We start from the raw sequence: 17990 nt of genomic DNA, 5'->3' as shown, positions 1-17990 counted from the left end.
AAAATTTTTATTTTCTCTTTGAAAAATAAAAAAATCTCAAAAAAGATTAAAGTTTTTCTTTTATTTTTTTTAATTTCTTATTTGTTGACAATATTAATAATCTTAAAAAACTTCAAAAATCACATTTTATAAATCAAACTAAAAATTCAAAATACAAAAAAAAAAGATTTTGGTAAAAAATTTTACTTTACTGCATCAAAAGCCTCTACTGCGTAATAATATTACTGTGCATTGAGCAGTCAACATAAACCCTTTCCCGTGGACGATCTACCCTGACTCAAATAGCCTATGCTACAGCCACGTTATGAGTAAAAATTATCTTCCATGCACAACCCCATCCACCCTCCCTGTTCCACACTACCCTATCACTGCTCTTTTAATTTTCCGTGAAGTATACGCGCCATTTCCGTCGGTGGGACATGTTTCCAACTCAACGTCCAAAAAACTTTGAACAGTATCAGTATCGCAGCGATTTTTGTCGTTGTTACAAGGTGTGAGATTCTACGTAGAACTTACGTCACCATCGAATCCCATCCTTGCACGCAACTCCCAAATTATTTAAAATTTGAGATATATTTAATATCTATATCTAATGATATTAAATATTAAGTGTCACAGTTAAATATACATAGTTTAAAATTTTCACATTCTATATATATTTTAAATAATTTTTAAAAGTTAATTAATCAAATCAAATAAATTTAATTTAAGTCAATTTTATTTTTTTTAAATAATTAAATTTTAAATCAAAATTTGAAAATTTATAAAATGATCAAAATAACCAAGCCAACACCGTTACTGTCTCTACAGGTTGTATCATGTAATGGAGGCTAAAAGCGTCATTTTGGGGGAAAGTGACTGAGGCGGCCACGGCCACTGGAAGGAGGGCAGTTTGGTCGCGAAACAGCAGCAGATGACACGTGTCAAGTCAGAAACTGACAACGACAAACTTGAAGATATATATGTACATGGGGGTCCGAGCATTAAAGAAAAAAGCAGTTGCCGAGAGACTCAGCTCTCCTTTCATTGGCCGCTGAATTGACATTAGTGAACACGTGGGCCCCGTCTATTCGTGAAATTACATGGCCCCGCTAAAAGAAGAATAAAAAGAAAAATAAAAATTAAATTATTTGTAGGGGATTATTATTATTGTTAAAAGCGGAGGGGAATTTGCTCGGATGGTGGGGGCCACAGTGGGAGAAAAGGGTGTAGGCGAATCTTCTTTAAAGCTAAAAACAAAATTTGGAAATATTTTAAAGAGGCTCTGTTGAGTTGACGCGTGTATAGTGAGTTAGGGGAATGATTGGTCGGGTCCACTTTCGTGATCACAAAAGTCCAAATTCCTGCCTAACATTAAGTATTATTAAAATATTTTGATTAATTAATTATTTTTTTGGGCCAAAAATTCATTTATTCAAATATTATTTAAGGTTTAATAGTAAAACAATCTCTCGAACTTTATTAAAAAATTAAATATATCTTTTATTTTTTATTACGTAAAAATTAAAATTATAAACTTTTGTTGCGTTATATTTATACCTATTCAATCTTTAAAATAAAGTTTTTTTCCAACATAAATGAATGAGATTCAAATTATAAAATTTTTAAAATAACATTTTCTTAAATATTTATTAATTAGTTATTTAAATAAATTTAAATAAATATTTTAAAAAATTCAATTATCCATTTAAAGTTTTAATTACAATGAAATAAAAATTTATAGTTTTAATTTTATAAATAAAAAAAATCAGAGACTTATTTTTAATTTTAGTAAAACTTTTTACTATTATTCCAAATAATAATAAAATTAAAGAAAAATTTGAAAAAGAAAAAGCCGATGTAAAGTGCTTTTACGGTACAGGGAATGTCACGGGGGATGGATAAGGTGGTACCCACATTCTTGCCTAACTCTATCAATTAGTGCGCAAAGCTTGACGTGGCTTTTCTTGGTCCATTCAGCTCAATTAAGGTTTTTTTTTTTTTTCATTTTTCTGCAAAAATAAAATTATGATTGATTTTTTTTTATTTAAAGATATAAAAATTCAAATATTTTTTTTTTGAAAAAAATCATACGTCATCAAATTTTTATTTATTGGTAATTTATCTATATATTAAGTAATTACTAGATTAATTAATAATTAAATCTTACTTGCCCAATGTTACACATTTTGTAAATATTTGCAATTACTAGTGATTAGAAAATTATCAATTGGTTATTAACAATTGGTTCATGAAAGTAATTGTTAAATGAAATCAAAGTTTTTCATAAAATCAATAATCAAATATGGATATTTTATAATTGAATATGATATAATTAAATTAAATCATAATGAAAAACTTCATATGATAAAGTCACTTTTTTTTTCTTTTGTTATTGGAACAAGGAAAAATAAATCTCTTTCATGTTTGAACTCAAGGCTTAAAATGATTGTTTTATATAACAACTTAAAAAATAATATTTAATAAATTTAAAATTCAAATTCAATACATATAATTTATTTATTTTCTTCCTATTTTATAACTTCCTTCATAAAATAAAATCTCTTTGAAGTTTAGCTATAAATGAGCCTGAAATTTGACTTTTGTCAAACTACAAGAATAGAAAAAGGAACATATATTTATAAGCAATTTTAAAAGGGTTAATGTTAAGAATAACCTCAAAATTATAGTAAATTATTTAATATGATATTTAAATTTTAAAAATTTTTAATGTGATATTTGAATTATAAATATATTAATTAATATGATATTCACATATTGTGATTAATTTTAAAAAATAACACATAGTAAATAAATAGCTTTCTAAGTATTATATTAATTAATAAATTTATAATTCATGTATTATATTAAAAAATTTTAAAATTTAGATATTATATTGAATATTTTACTATGATTTAAAAATCATTCATGATATTAATTCTAAAATAAAATCTCTTTCAAGTTTAGTTATAGATGAGCCAGAAATATGAGATTTGTCAAACTACAAGAATAGAAAAAAGAACATATATCTATAAGCAATTTAAAAGGATTAATCTTAAGAATAACTTCGAATCTATAGTAAATTATTTAATGTGACATATGAATTTTAAAAATATTTAATATGATATTTAAATTATAAATATATTAATTAATATGATATTTGTATTAGCTTAATTAACTTCAAATTATAACATATGAAAAATAAATAATCTTTTAAATATTACATTAGTTAATAAATTGATAACTTATATATTATATTAAATATTTTAAAAGTTTAAATATTATATTAAATATTTATTATAATTTAAAGGAAACAACATTATCTGATTTTAAAATAGAGTCTTTATTCCCTGGCTAAATTGGGTGTTCATAGAAATTCTGACTTAGTGGCCTGGTAGGTTATAGCTTGTTATTTATTTATCAATAAAATTCTCTTTTAAATTTTTAAAAAATAGAGATTTCATGGTAAGACAAATAGTAGCTATAGAATATTGCTAACGGATAAGTTTATAGCTCAATCAACGCAGCATTTGCCTTCCCAATTGAGAAAATCCCTCTTTCACTTTACCTATATTTTAATTTATTTTCATTTTTGAAAAAAATTTCATGCATAAATCAAACGAATATATATAAAATTGGTCAAAATCCCATAACTACTTATTATTTATTGTAAGTCGTATTAACTTGATTAATATATTCATAAGATAGAGACTTGTTTATAAATAATATATATGTTCCAGCGCTTCTTATAAAAGCAAGCAAAGCTAGCACGAATCGCGACGGCTTTCTTCTGAGAATTAACAAAATTAATAGCTATAACCAAACTATATTTAAGTAAAAGCTCTAATAATTAATTAGACAACTCTCATAACTTTTTAATTGGGATGCCACAATTAACTTCATCATTAAAGCTCGTTTAGTTGAAAAAAAAAAGAGAAAAAAAAAAGAAAAAATATTTTAATTTAATTGTTGAATTACAAAATGACAAATGTTGATATGTAACTCAACCATTAGATAAATTTTTTTTTATTCTTTATTTTTTCTTACCAAATATAGCATAAGAATTTGTTTGGATGAATTATGCAAGTTGGTTTTTAATTAGTTGAAAAATCATTTATTTGCTCCTATTCTCTTAAATAGTTAGCAATTATAAATCAAGCTAGCCATGAATTTTGGTGTGTTTTAACTTTGACAGTGCTATTTACACTCAATTTTGTGGCATAGCTAGGTTTTTAATTTCAATGATCAAAATTTAATTTTAAATAATTTTAAATTTTAATGAAAAAATTGTGTCTTTTTATTTGGAATTTTGCTTGATTGGTACTAAAAGAGGAGGCGATGCCATTCTCTTAGCCATGGCAATTTCCTCAACTTTGTCTGAAGTGAAAGTTATGCGGCGAAGACACCTTAAAAAAAATTGCCTGCCCAACTCCATCATCTCAAAATGATTTATCATAAGTAAAAGAGAAAGAAAAAAATTGTTTCTCCCATGTTAAAACCAAAACAAGAAGCATAGACAATGATGGAAGTGCCTATATAGTTGTAGTTCAATGAATTTGACTTGGATTCTGAAATCTAGCAATTGAAAGGAAAAAGTGTCGAGTCGACTACATTTTCTTTCTTACTAGTGGAGAAAAAGAAGGAATAGTGGAGAAAAAGAAAGAAAAGGAACAAACATCCAATTAAATTTTCAAGAAATTGTTACATACATGAACTTAATTATATTGAAATCATGAATTTATATGTATATGTGTACACGCGTGAATGTTTCTAAGCACGTGATTTATTTTTTCTTTCTGTATATGATTTAAATTTTTTCTTTAATGTGAAGGTATCTACTATTTGAAGAAAATATCCGATTATGGTTGCGTATGGATAAGGCATTCCTTCAAAGAAACAAACAATATGGTAGGCTCAAAAGCAGCCTCGTTTTTGTAGTTAATTGAAAATGGGTCCATAAATGAAAGCAACCTTGCAATCTCTCTCTGTCTGCGTAGTATAATTGAAAATATCCCTAGAAACAACTAATGGTTTGAATTTGAAACTCTTATAACTTGTAGGTCTTAGGTATAAATTTTGAAATATGATAAGAGATTACCATTTTTATAATTCAAGTCCAATGAACACTTACATGTTCATAAAAAATTGTTGTTATTAGTTATTTCCTACCTTTCATTTTCTTTGATCCTCTTTGACTTCAATGCATATTAAGAAGAAAGCTTTGAATTATATATATTTATATATATAACATTATAATTTTCATTTTTTATAATATTGATATATCATAATTTAATATGATCTTATAATAAAAAATATAAAAAGAAAATGTTGGGGATAATTTTAGATTTAAAGGGCATTTTGACTATTTTTTTAATAAAAATTATCAACAACAGCTAAAAATATTTTAGACTTTTGGGTTAACTTAACATGTCAAATCAACCTACAATATCACTATCACATCAATTCGATCACGTTATCACTCACTTCTTAAACTCTTTACATTTTGTCTATAAATAAGATTCTCCAAATATTGTTTGGGATTCTAATTTATTTTTTTATTTTTTTTATTTTGACTTTTTTATTCTAACCTCTAATTTAAGTACTAGAGTGCAAACATAAAAAAATACTTCTTACCTTAATCTTTGAAGCACTTTCTTTTTTTCTCTAACTATTTTAAAATTTTACCTCAGTTTAGAGCTCCACACTGACAGAAAGAGAGAATTGAGTGAATTGTAAACAATCTAAACAATTTTATTTTATTTTTGTCAATCTATGATTTGATTTGGTAAGCTTTTTCAACATAGGATATTGATTGAATTGTAAAAACGATTCAGTGTTTGGTTTATATACTTTTTGGGGCAATGATCCGGGTTGGAAACAGTTGACCAACCCCCATCCTAAAGATTGAAAAGCTGGCCCCTATTTTCTCATAGACAAAATAAAAAAAAAAAAAATCTAATTGATTAAATATATATTTCACTTCATAATTCAATCACGCTGATGATGTCTGGGATGCAACTATAGCTCTATATAAGTCTTCAAGTTATATCTATTTGATTGGTGTTCGTACATTTTTTCTGCTTGAAATTTCCCATATGCCGACTTAATTTCACCTTTCTTATCTTTTCCATTTTTCCCTTTTCTGACACAACCAATTTTTTAAGCATGAAAATTTTCAGCTTTTTCCATGTTTTTCTTAATCTCTAGCTTGTCTTTTTCTTTCCCAAAAGAAATGGGAATTTTGGGCAAGAAGAGACAAGCAGCAACAACCCAAATAGTTCCATCATAATGAAATTGGAATAATGTGGAAAGAAAAGAACACGTGAAATAAAATAAAAGGACAACCGTTAATTCCAATTTCATTTAAAATATAAACCATCAGAACATTCAACAAAAAATTCATGAATAAATTTCATTTTTATTTATTTATATTTTGTATTAAATTTAACAATCACAAATAATATTTTAATATTAATTAATTAAACAAATAAGTTTTAAAATAATAATTTTTTTTCGTATGTCATTCACTTATATCTTAATTATATATTGACTTCTTAAACACAATTCCCACATCATTATAGAAAAATATTAATAAAATATATTCATCAAGAGAGAGAGAGAGAGAACATTCAATAATATATATAAAAAAAAGCATAGATTTTGGGGGCTTTCAGTTTGATGTGAAGTGTATAACTTCCATGTGTTTGCAATGCCATAGATTCCAGTAAGGTAACATAACAGTACGACAACGTACTAGGATAAACAAAGATTTTGGGGTTTTTAAGGCATAAATGGAGTTAGTAGCGACTTAATCTATGAAATCTTTGAACTGATGGCATTTTTTTGGGGAGAAAAAAGTTAAGAAAGATACAGTGAAAAAAATATATATCAGAAAGAACATTAAATGAGAGTTAATTAAGGTAAGTGTCAAGGCAATATTTTATTTTTTTGTAATAAAAATTCAAAGATAGATATGTTATTTAATTATTTAGATCACGATAAGATGTGTCGTATCTAATAATCTAAAACAAATGATTACAGATCATATATTCGAAATTACTCCAATAAATAATCATCGATAAGATTCGAATTCAAAATTTTTTTATCGAAAAGGATGAACCGTAATCAATTAAACAAATTATTTATTGATCAAGATAATACTTTTATAATATATAATGAATATAAACATTTTTTTAACCAATGTTTCCTTAATCAAATCATCATTACATGAAGAAGGCTGAAGCATCAAATTTTCCATGGTAATATTATTATTATAAAATAATAAGGCATGCGGGAAAAATACATTACAAAAAGATCATTACTCAATACTATCCATAAAACCAGGTATTTTGTGTGGCAATAAAAGGACGTTTTCGCTTTTTGATGGTACCACCTATGCAACAAATTCACTGTAAAAAGATTTGAGTTTTCAAGTACTAATCAGGTCGAACTTAAAACCAGTCCAAAAATATTTAAAATTTCAATGATAAAAAGTTAATTATAAGTTTAAGTTAATGTGCATTTTTTTAATATTTAAAATTATCAAAATATTAATAAAATTAATCGTTTAATATTTTATTAATAAATCAAATATCTCGTATTGTAATTCACAGCATATTTTGCTTTTCCTATTGAATGCTCCCCCAAAATAGGGTGAGCAGAGACTTAGCAGAGTTGTACTTGATTGCATCATTTTCTGGCTAACGGAACATCAGATAGGTGCAGTCAAAAGAATCCATGAATTATACTATAGTTTTTAATTACGGGTGAAAAGATATTCTACTTCTTTAGCCAATGAGTAAACTGAAGATAGAATAGAAGAGCGACCTTTTATTACTCAGCAAGAGACTGATCAGCACATGGGGTACTCTTTCAGGTGAGTTTTGAGCACACTTTTTATGGTAGCATGACTAGGGAAAGGGCAGTGGAGCTTTCACTAGCAGTGAAACTCAAAGTTAATGATCTCCGCCTGACAAAATAAAAGTGAAAAGTTTCCCTCCTTCCCCATCAAGTTTTCATGGGAGAATCCTAGGGGGAACTAGCTATAATTAATTAAACTGCCGGTGATTTTGATTTGATCGGAGAATGACAGTTAATTCACAGCCCCTTATATATTTATAGCGCCCGCAACCAATTAAAATGTGTTTAATTTAATTACCTGACGAAGATGAAATAAAATATAAATAAATGTGTCAACATAGTCGGAAAAACCAGTCCTATTAACATCATAACCTCAAAAGCCTGCAGCCTGCACACCCTGATACTACTGCTATAATTGTAACTGTTTCTGATAGCAAAGTTTTTCAATGTATGGCTGGTGAGATCATAGAAAATAAATAAAATTAAGTAGATATTGTTGTTTCAGAGAGTTAATTTAATAGTTCTTTATTCCCTTGTATCTTCTTGGATTTCATTTTTTTTCCCATCCCCAATCAAATTAAGGTCAACTTTAATAAATCTGTTGCTACCTGCAGAAACCTTCATGTTTTTAGTTTATTAATTTGGTTCTTTAGAATCCCTTTGTTGCCCTGAAAAGGTCGCTTAGGAAGATGAAGGCAGAATACATAAAAAATAAATTTTTTTTGCATAGCATAGAATTTCTTTTTATGTAATTTTTTTTTATAATTTTTATAAAAAAAATTGTAATTTAGAGCTCATAAAAAATTGAATATAATATTAAATATTAAATATAATAAATATTATTATTTAAAAATAATTATATAATCCAATCGAGTAATTTTTTAAAATTTTACAAGGTTTGATGCACTCAAGTAGGCCCTACACATTTATTAAAATTCACACATTCATGCATTTGATTGGGACCCCACTGTTTTTGTTTTGTTTCATAGATCAAACCATTTGCCTTTGCCTTCGGGTAAGATTTTCAAGTTTTTTTATATGTACATATTTATTTCAAATTCAAAATTCTCATGCAGACAAACAACGAGTTCAAAATTATTAATTTATACGATATATTTGAACTAGTATAGTATTTGTTTCATTTTGAATTTAACTTTTTTCAAGCATTAAAGTAGGTGTTATGGTGGTTGGTTCTGTATGTGTTCCTTAGCAATTTAATTGCTTTATCTTCAAACTCTGGCATCCAACCAAAAAAAAAAAAAAATTTTATTAAAAAAAGAAAAAGACAAAGAGATATTTAATGTTGAATTGAGGAGTAGGACCCTTCACCCTGTATCTTCGTCACCATCATCATCTCTTCTTCTTTTTCTATTATTTTTATTACAATTTTTATTTCTTAATTAATCTTTGGCGTGGAAGGAGACGTTTCCTCGTTTTTCACTTGTTTGTAATATTTCTGATACATAGAAAATTTTCATTATTTTTTGTACAAAACTTTTAAAAATTATATATATATGATTAAAAGATTTAAAAGATGATATTAAATTTATTTATTTATATATATATGATTTTAAAAGATTTAAAGATGGTATTAAAATTTTTTATTATCTCTTATTAAAATTAATAATTAAGAAATATAAAAATATAATTTTTTTTTTATAATTTGATCCCTCTTTATTGTATCAGAAAACATTTTTATTTCTCTTTCATTCACAGAAAATAAAAGGAAAAGAAACGTTGGTTTCTATAGCTGGTGATCGAAGTTGCTTGGCTGCATCAAATGATTTGAAAAGGGAGGGTCAAATCAGACAAGTTCCCGTGTTTTGATCTATTCGCAGGTACTTGGCCAAAAGAGAAAGATAGAGAAGGGAAGGGGGGGATTCATCATCTGTGAAGGATAACAACCTTTTACAGTTCCACTACAGATAAAATTCCCACCAATCTGTCTAAAGCCAAAACCCCTAAAAAATGTACAATTCAATTTCCTGTTCCTATTCCAATATATCCTCCTAGTTTCTTTGAGAGAGAAATATTTTTTCCCTAAAAACTAGAAAAAATGGGAATTTATAGATTGAAGAAATTAAATTGTTAAAAAAAAAAAGTGGATAATGAAGTGAATAAAGACGGGTATCTTTTTCTCTGCCTTTATAACCCCATCTCTCTTTTTCTTTCATTTTTGCCTTTTCAGTGGGGGAGTTGCAGAGATTACGAGTCTGACAAAAGACTAGCTTTCTCTCTTGCAGGGAATCGATAAAAAATCATAAATTCTATAGATAGGTCGTGTTCAGACAGGTGGGTATAGAGTAGTTAATGGTGGCATCCCTATATCCTCCGCCTCCTTTCCCTTTCTCTTTCACAAATTTTGATGGGATTTTTTTAAGCTAAAATCTTTCTTTTCCTTTGCAATTCAGATGATGATGAAGCACGTGCACACTCAGTTTACCATCACACCAGGTACCGATATTATTTCTCAATTTCAGAATTCTCTCTCTCCCTCTTTCTTTTAATCTCTTCACCTGATCCTTCTCTCCTATTCTCCTCTCTCTCTTATTTTATATAAACACCATAGCTTTCTTCTTCTTCCCATGTCTCCAAGCTCTATGAAGAACTAGAGACGACAAGTAACATGGATTGTTTTCAAACCTTGAACCAATCACAATAACTTGTATTTGAACTTTGTGGGGTCATCACTCCTTTTCTTTCTATTCATTTTTCCAGGATCCACTTGATCATCCGAAGACAATCAATAATATCACATTTATTCCTGCTGCTGCTCCTCTAAAAGTACCTATCTTCCAATTTTATCTCACAATTCATCAACCAAGCAAGCCAACCCTCAAATGGGTTGATTCAAATACCCCGGATTCATTGTGAAGAATAAGGTAAAACGTGTGAAAGCTTTGGTGTTTATATTTTGATTGATGTTATATGGATTGGATGGATTTTTATTATTTTTTTTTTTCTAGTGTATGTGACCATATGCAAGCACTAATACTTGGTCTTTCCTTTACTTTTCAGTGAAGTGAAAGCACAGAAAATAACATAATTTTTGCAAACTTGTAGAAACAAAACATCATCCGATGGCGACATACTTTCATGGGAACCCCGAAATCCAAGCAGCTGATGGTCTTCAAACCCTCGTACTTATGAACCCTTCCTATGTTCAGTACTCGGATGCCACTCCTCAGCCGGTAAACAACTTCGTTTTCCTCAACTCAAACTCTCTCTCTCCACACGCTCCACCTCCACACACTCAGCAATTCGTCGGCATCCCCCTACCTCCCACCTCCGGCGCAAATCCAGACCCTAGTTCCCACGACATCTCCCCCTTGCATGGCCTCGTCCAGCGCGTCCATTATAACTTGTACAATCCTATTGACCCTTCTGATGCAGCGCGTGAGGCTCCACGCGCTCAACAGGGCCTCTCTTTGAGCCTTTCTTCCCAACAGCAGCCTGGTTATGGATCACAGGCTCAAGCAGTTTCAGGTGAGGACATGCGGGTTTCAGACGGGTCAGCTTCTTCTGGTTCAGGGGTGACCAATGGGGTGTCGGGTATACAAAGTGTGTTGCTGAGCTCTAAATACTTGAAGGCTGCTCAAGAGCTTCTTGATGAGGTAGTTAATGTAAACAATACTGGGATTTCGAAGAGGCAATTGGCTAAAAAGGGTAGTGGAAATAATAGCAATAGCAGTAAGGCTACTGGAGAATCGTCAGCGGTGGCCGGAGATGGCTCTGGTGGAGGGGAAGCAGGTGGGAAGGGCGAAGCCGAGATGACCACGGCGGAGAGACAGGAAATTCAGATGAAGAAAGCAAAGCTAATAAGCATGCTCGATGAGGTATGGAAATTTTATAGATATTCATCATATATGTATACGTGTGTGTATATATATTTGTCTATTGTATGTCTTTTGGTGGGTTTGGTTTGATTTTATGAAAGTGAAAGTGAAAGTGTATAAGAAAATAAGTTTGTTTTCATGGGAAAGTTGTGTTTTTCATGGAAAATATTGTTCTAAATATGGAGAAATTTGAGTTTTTTTTTTGGCCAGAAGGAATTGAGTTGAGCCGTTTGTCAATTGAGTCGGATGATATAATAATAGTAACGAAGAGAATAATGGAAAACATCGGGGTAAAAGTTACTTTCATTGAGTCATCAATTGAAATTTTAATAATTTTAGATGTCAATCTTTGAAGAAGAAGATAAAGTTTGTCGATTTTTCTTCGAATTGAAAGCTGTAGTTTGATTTTAGACCTTAAATCATTGAAATTTACCTTTTAGAGTTCAAAATTTTGTAAGCCAGTTTCTTGAAGTATGGTTATCAAGATTGAATTTCAATGTTCTTTCTTCCAGGTGGATCAAAGGTACAGGCAGTATCATCACCAGATGCAGATTGTAATTTCCTCATTCGAGCAAGCAGCTGGAACTGGCTCTGCTAAAACATATACAGCTCTTGCATTAAAGACCATCTCGAAGCAGTTTCGGTGTTTGAAAGATGCAATAACTGGTCAAATTCGAGCTGCAAACAAGAGTTTAGGTGAAGAAGATTGCCTAGGAGGGAAAATTGAGGGCTCGAGACTTAAGTTTGTCGATCATCACCTTCGACAACAAAGAGCACTTCAGCAGTTGGGAATGATCCATCACAATGCTTGGAGACCCCAAAGAGGATTACCAGAAAGATCAGTTTCTGTTCTTCGAGCTTGGCTCTTTGAACACTTTCTCCACCCGTCAGTGTTCTAAATAAATCTCATTGTCACATTTGAAATATTCTTTAAAGTTCTCAAAATTTGGAATGGAAGGTCCTTTCATTTTCCAATAGTTATATGATCTTTTATTTGCATTTCAGATATCCTAAAGACTCAGACAAGCACATGCTTGCAAAACAAACAGGGCTTACTAGGAGCCAGGTACTGGCTAAATTCTGTGTTCTTTAGCATTGTCCTTTGACCCTTGTCCCAATTGTGGCATGTCTAATTCTAGGATTTTTTTTTTTGGGGTGATAATTCAGGTGTCTAATTGGTTCATAAACGCTCGAGTCCGGCTTTGGAAGCCAATGGTGGAAGAGATGTACTTGGAGGAAATCAAGGAGCAAGAACTGAATGGTTCAGAGGACAAAACAAACAAGAAACAGAATAAAGAAGATTCAGCATCCAAATCCACTGCTCCAGAGAAAAGTCCCGCAGAGAACAAGGTTAAAAGTTTCAATTCCAAACAGGACAATCCCACAAACCAGAATGCTTCCCCAATGTCCATTTCCACTGCTTCAACGTCTCCCCTTGCAGGAAATGTCCACAACCAGTCAGGATTCTCCCTCATTGGGTCATCCGAATTGGAAGGGATCACCCAAGGAAGTCCAAAGAAACCAAGGAGAAGGAGCACTGACCTGTTGCAGTCCCCAAGTAATGTCCCATCAATAAATATGGATATCAAGCAAAGTGAGGCAAACAATGAGGTATCTATGAAGTTTGGCAAAGACGGCTACTCATTCATGGGAACCAATACAAATTTCATGGGAGGTTTTGGGCAATATCCAATTGGAGAAATTGGAAGGTTTGAAGCAGAACAGTTCGCTCCAAGGTTTTCAGGTAATGGCGTTTCCCTCACTCTTGGTCTTCACCACTGTGAAAACCTCACCTTATCCGGAACTCATCAAACTTTTCTCCCAAACCAAACCATGCAAATGGGGAGAAGGCTAGACATTGGTGAACCAAATGAATTTGGTGCTATAAACGCTACCACACCTCACTCTTCATCTGCATATGAGAACATCAACATCCAGAATCGAAAAAGGTTTGCAGCTCAATTGTTACCAGACTTTGTTGCCTTATGAGTATGATTTGAACAAAGACGGTTCGGATTCAAGAAACGTATAGACAATGGTTTCAGGGGCCTCTTTCACTATTTCTTGCTGTTCTCTTCATTTTCTCTCCTACAGGGAACAAGGAAAATGCATGGTAGTGTAAAGAAAGAAGAAAATTCACCTAGTATAGGTTTATACTTTGCATAGCACAATTTGAGTCCTTAGACAGTTTAGGATCTCAACATATATTTGATGATTGTATATTAATTTTGTAAGTTTTCGGGGATTGGATAGATGGATTGATATCATAAGATTAGTCACTTGGGTATACCAGTATATCAAATTTTAATCAATTTGGGTGTGATTGTAGTATTTCATCAAAATTGCTTCTTCTGTTTGAATATTTATTTTTTCCACATTGCTTCTTCAGCAAGTATACTTGGAATAATCAACTCTAACTACTGGTACTAAAAAATGGCTGAAGGGTATTCATCAATGATCAAACCCAGCAAATTTTATATTCTATCCCACAATCCCATTATCTTAGCATTCATTCTTACAAGACCAGTTCCAATGGAATGACAAGTTTGATGCACATATAATAAAATCTCGTTAAACTTTACCCATTCTGTCCTATAAATCTCACTCCATTTCTCAACAATCAAAGAACTCCTGTCCCATAAATTCTGTTTCTTTTATCAGTAAAGTTCATTCTGGTTGTGGGGAACAAGGTACAAGTAAAAACCATTTGATATGTTCATTTTAAAGTTGAGTTTTGAAGCTTGCCCATCCATACAATTACCAGCTATTGTAATATTTTGAATCAGAACCAAGTCCTTTTGAGAGCAAGGAAAAGAACCCCCGTGACCACCAATAAGCTTTCGTATTTAAAATCAAAGTTAGGCTGCACAAAAAAATCTGCTAAATAGTACTGAAATGATTTCATCTTTCCTGGCTCACCAACTGATTCTGTGGGCTCACATAAAAAAAGCTTCTAACAGACTGTTAAATCTAAAAAATCGTCTCCCTACGCAATCTACCTCAGATTTGATATCATTATGGGCAATTAATAGAAGGGAATCGTCGTCTTCAGTTACAATGTACTCAAGCTGCTCTTGAGCTGAAGATTTAAGATCATTCATCAGAGAAGGGGGTGATGACATGACAAAAGAAGAGTTGAGATAAAATCCCACGTATAGCTGATGGATTGACTGGTTGGAGACGGGCAAGAATAGGCTCCACTGCAGAACCCTTGCCTGGTATGATTCTTAAAATATCCTCCTTCTCAGACTTTTCCCAAGGGACAGCTTCTAAGTAGTTCACACAAGCAGCAACAATCTGTGGGCACCCAAAGTTCAATGGCAATCTGGAGAATGTCGAGGGCAATTTTTACGCCATTCCACTAGTCATCAACTGAGCCATCTATGACAACGTAGAGAAGGCGTAGAACATTGGCATGGTGATCAAAGTCTGACTCCGACATGTTGGCCAATTCTCGGAGAGGCGGTCAACAAAATAGTTGCTCTTCTCTACAAGGATGTTGGAGTGACAATATATCCACTCATCATGCCCTTACTTGTGTTCGTAGCCTCACAAGAACATCACTGGTTGATTGGTCACCTATTCCGCTTGGAGCATCCATTTTATGTTCCCTAAAGCAAGAGGAAATAATATATACAAAAAACTGGAAACAGCTGATAACTAAGAGTTGTTGCAAACTTGCAATAGTTGAGTCAACGAGAAATGTAATAGAAGAAGAAAAAGTTCAACCACAAATGCATGGTATTAACTTGTAAAATTCAATTTCAAGCTGTTGTATTACAACCAAACTAGTTAAAGTTGTTCATTTGAGTAAACACAGGATTGGATTCTATACAAGAAGAGATTAATAAACCAACCAACATTTTTGGTTGAAATGGCACACTGTCTCCACGTAAACTGAATACATAATAAATAATTGAATGGAGAAAATAATCTCTTCAGCTGCACTAGGTTTAATTTGATGGAAACAAAAGAAGGCATTACAGCCAAAAATTAATAAAATGTCAGGAATGAGTCAGTAGGAATAGTTACGACTACCTTCTTTCAAGCATCAAGCGCTAAGAACTGTGACTTGATGCATTATGCAACTATATAGATAAACAATGATCTAAAAGAAAAATAAGTACTAAAACAAATTATAATCACAAAATTAAGAAATTTTGTAGCACCAAAGCCTTAGAACATATTGTATATTGCAGAGTTGTTCCAATGAGAATTAACACTTTCATATCACTAGGCTCAGTTGCAAAATTGGAGTAAAATGATTGAACCAAATACAAGCATCTAATATCATCAAAATCCTTGTGAATCATTAAACGATTCATTGCATCATTCACAAGGTTTAATTACAGACAAATTTGTTATAAATGCACATGCAACTCCTTAGTTGAGCTAAAAGGTAAACTCCAAGCACTAAATGAAAGTTAATCTAAAACTTCCAACAGTAACACACTCCATTAAAATAAATGGAAATAAAATAACTCTAAAAGCCAAATTCAAGTTGCATTTTACACAGAAATCAAGAATCTTCAAAGGGACCAAAAAGCAAGTAAAGTTTCTTGGTTGCTCATTCATCAGCAAAAGGAATGAAACAAAATACTACAAAAAATGGTTCTTCTTTCGCAAACTAAAACAAGATACCCACTGAGGCAACATTAGCTGGAAAAATTGTGTGCCCATGTTTTGAAACTCATTTAAAAGACCCAAAAATGCTTCATTTTCTTTTGTCCAGCAAAAAAATCACATTTTAACGCAAAAAAAAAAATCCTATTTTTATTTGAGATAAACCAATTTGGCAATTCTGCAAATTGAGAGCTTAAACTAAGCCAAAAAAAAGTTCAAGTTTACGCAAAAGTCTTGATTATAAAAACAAATATAATTGCTTATCTAACATGGGTAGCACTTTAAATAAATAAAGAATTAAAAGAAAACAACAAAGACCAATTGAAAATGGAAGCAAAGAAGTTGCAAGGCAATAATACCTTCTCTTTTACTTTGAACTTTGAAGTCGCATTAGCAGCAGACAAGGAAAAAAGCCCTTTCTTTCTCCATCTTTCTGAGTCAGAGAGAAACGTTGGAAGTCAGTTCAGAATTAAGATGTATGGCCAGACCCCCCAAGCCATTGGCCAAATTTAATTTCTAAGGCTCGAGACAAATTTTGGGTTGAGTTTTGCCATATATGAGTAAACTTTTTTTCTTATTATTATTACTACTTTTTATAATTGAGATAGCCAGAAATTAAATTTTGATTATTGAAATTACAAGTTTAACAGTTAATTTTTTTATATTTCAATTGATTCTTACTAATTTTTAAAAATTAAAAATTTTTATAAAATAAAATTCCTTATAAAAATATAATAAATCATATTGTTGATAATATTGATTTTGAATATATATATATATATATATATATATATTTAGACACTAGTTTTTGACAGTGCATGTGTATATATAATTCTTATTTTTTAAAATTTATTTCAATAAATATTTTTTTATATTACAATAATAATGATAAATAATAATTTAATTTTAATTTTGGTATAATATAAGTAAATTTGGATAATTTTTTATATAATTTTGATTTTGATAAAATTTTAATAACTTTCAATATAATTTCGGTAACTTTCAATATTAGTTTGATAACTTATGATAAAATTTTGGTAACCTCTTGATATTTTTAGTAATTAATATTTTAGTAACTTATGATATATTTTTAGTAATCATTGATAAAAGTTATATCATCATATACTTAATAATGAATTCTCCGTGGATATAATTCTAGTATAAAATAATTTTTTTATATGATAATATTATTGTTTCATTCAAATTTAAAAATTTTTCACTAAAGTTTTTATTAAATAGGTTCATGTAGGTTTATCTTAATCTTCCAAGATGAAATTTCTAATTTCATTTTGCTAGTAACTAAGGTTCAATTCTTAACAACTTTAAGTATAACAAAATTTATCAATGATTAACAATTAAATTATTACTGATTTACTATTTTGTTATCAACGATTTATTACTAACTTATCAATGATATACTGATAAATTATCAATAATTGATTACTAAATTAGCATTAATTTATTACTAATTTATTAATGATTTACTACAAAATTATGAATGATTTATTATTATATTATTGATGATTTACTATTAAGTTACCGAAGATTTATTATAAAGTTATAATTGATTTATTATTAATTTAGTGATGATTTACTACAAAATTACCAAAGATTAACTAATTTATTACTTAATCATTACTAATTTACAACCAAATTATTAGTAATTTACTACTAAGTTATCAATAATTTATA

General features: G+C 30.2%; 1 protein-coding gene and 1 pseudogene across 6 annotated transcripts; one reads left to right on the top strand and one right to left on the bottom strand.

The window, feature by feature from the left end:
* Window positions 1-9560: 9560 nt before the first annotated feature.
* Window positions 9561-14050, top strand: LOC111296175 (BEL1-like homeodomain protein 1). 6 transcript variants are annotated; one of them, XM_089741292.1, is made up of 8 exons: window positions 9561-9677; window positions 10083-10131; window positions 10251-10293; window positions 10558-10721; window positions 10858-11675; window positions 12188-12561; window positions 12681-12741; window positions 12843-14050. In XM_089741292.1, exons 5-8 carry the CDS (start codon window positions 10920-10922, stop codon window positions 13662-13664), a joined length of 2013 nt encoding a protein of 670 aa, XP_089597418.1. In that variant the 5' UTR covers window positions 9561-9677; window positions 10083-10131; window positions 10251-10293; window positions 10558-10721; window positions 10858-10919; the 3' UTR covers window positions 13665-14050. The 6 variants fall into 6 exon arrangements, with proteins under 6 accessions (XP_089597418.1, XP_089597417.1, XP_089597419.1 ...); XM_089741291.1 differs by lacking the exon at window positions 9561-9677 and adding an exon at window positions 9797-9966; XM_089741293.1 differs by lacking the exon at window positions 9561-9677 and adding an exon at window positions 9894-9966 and having other exon boundaries at window positions 10903-11675.
* A 140-nt stretch (window positions 14051-14190) lies between these two features.
* Window positions 14191-16645, bottom strand: LOC111296176 (BTB/POZ domain-containing protein At3g05675 pseudogene; annotated as a pseudogene).
* Between the last annotated feature and the right edge of the window lie 1345 nt (window positions 16646-17990).

The sequence above is a fragment of the Durio zibethinus genome, chromosome 12 (assembly GCF_047325235.1).
Source record: "Durio zibethinus cultivar Kanyao isolate XHJ-2024 chromosome 12, ASM4732523v1, whole genome shotgun sequence".
NCBI lineage: Eukaryota > Viridiplantae > Streptophyta > Magnoliopsida > Malvales > Malvaceae > Durio > Durio zibethinus.
This window is presented reverse-complemented; position numbering and strand designations above follow the sequence as displayed.

Excerpts from the sequence above, each read along its gene's own strand:
- LOC111296175 (XM_089741292.1), top strand. The coding sequence starts at position 10,920 with ATGGCGACATACTTTCATGGGAACCCCGAAATCCAAGCAGCTGATGGT. Across the intron at positions 11,676-12,187 it reads TAATAAGCATGCTCGATGAG|GTGGATCAAAGGTACAGGCA; the intron begins GTATGGAAATTT and ends TCTTTCTTCCAG. Across the intron at positions 12,562-12,680 it reads TTTGAACACTTTCTCCACCC|ATATCCTAAAGACTCAGACA; the intron begins GTCAGTGTTCTA and ends TTTGCATTTCAG.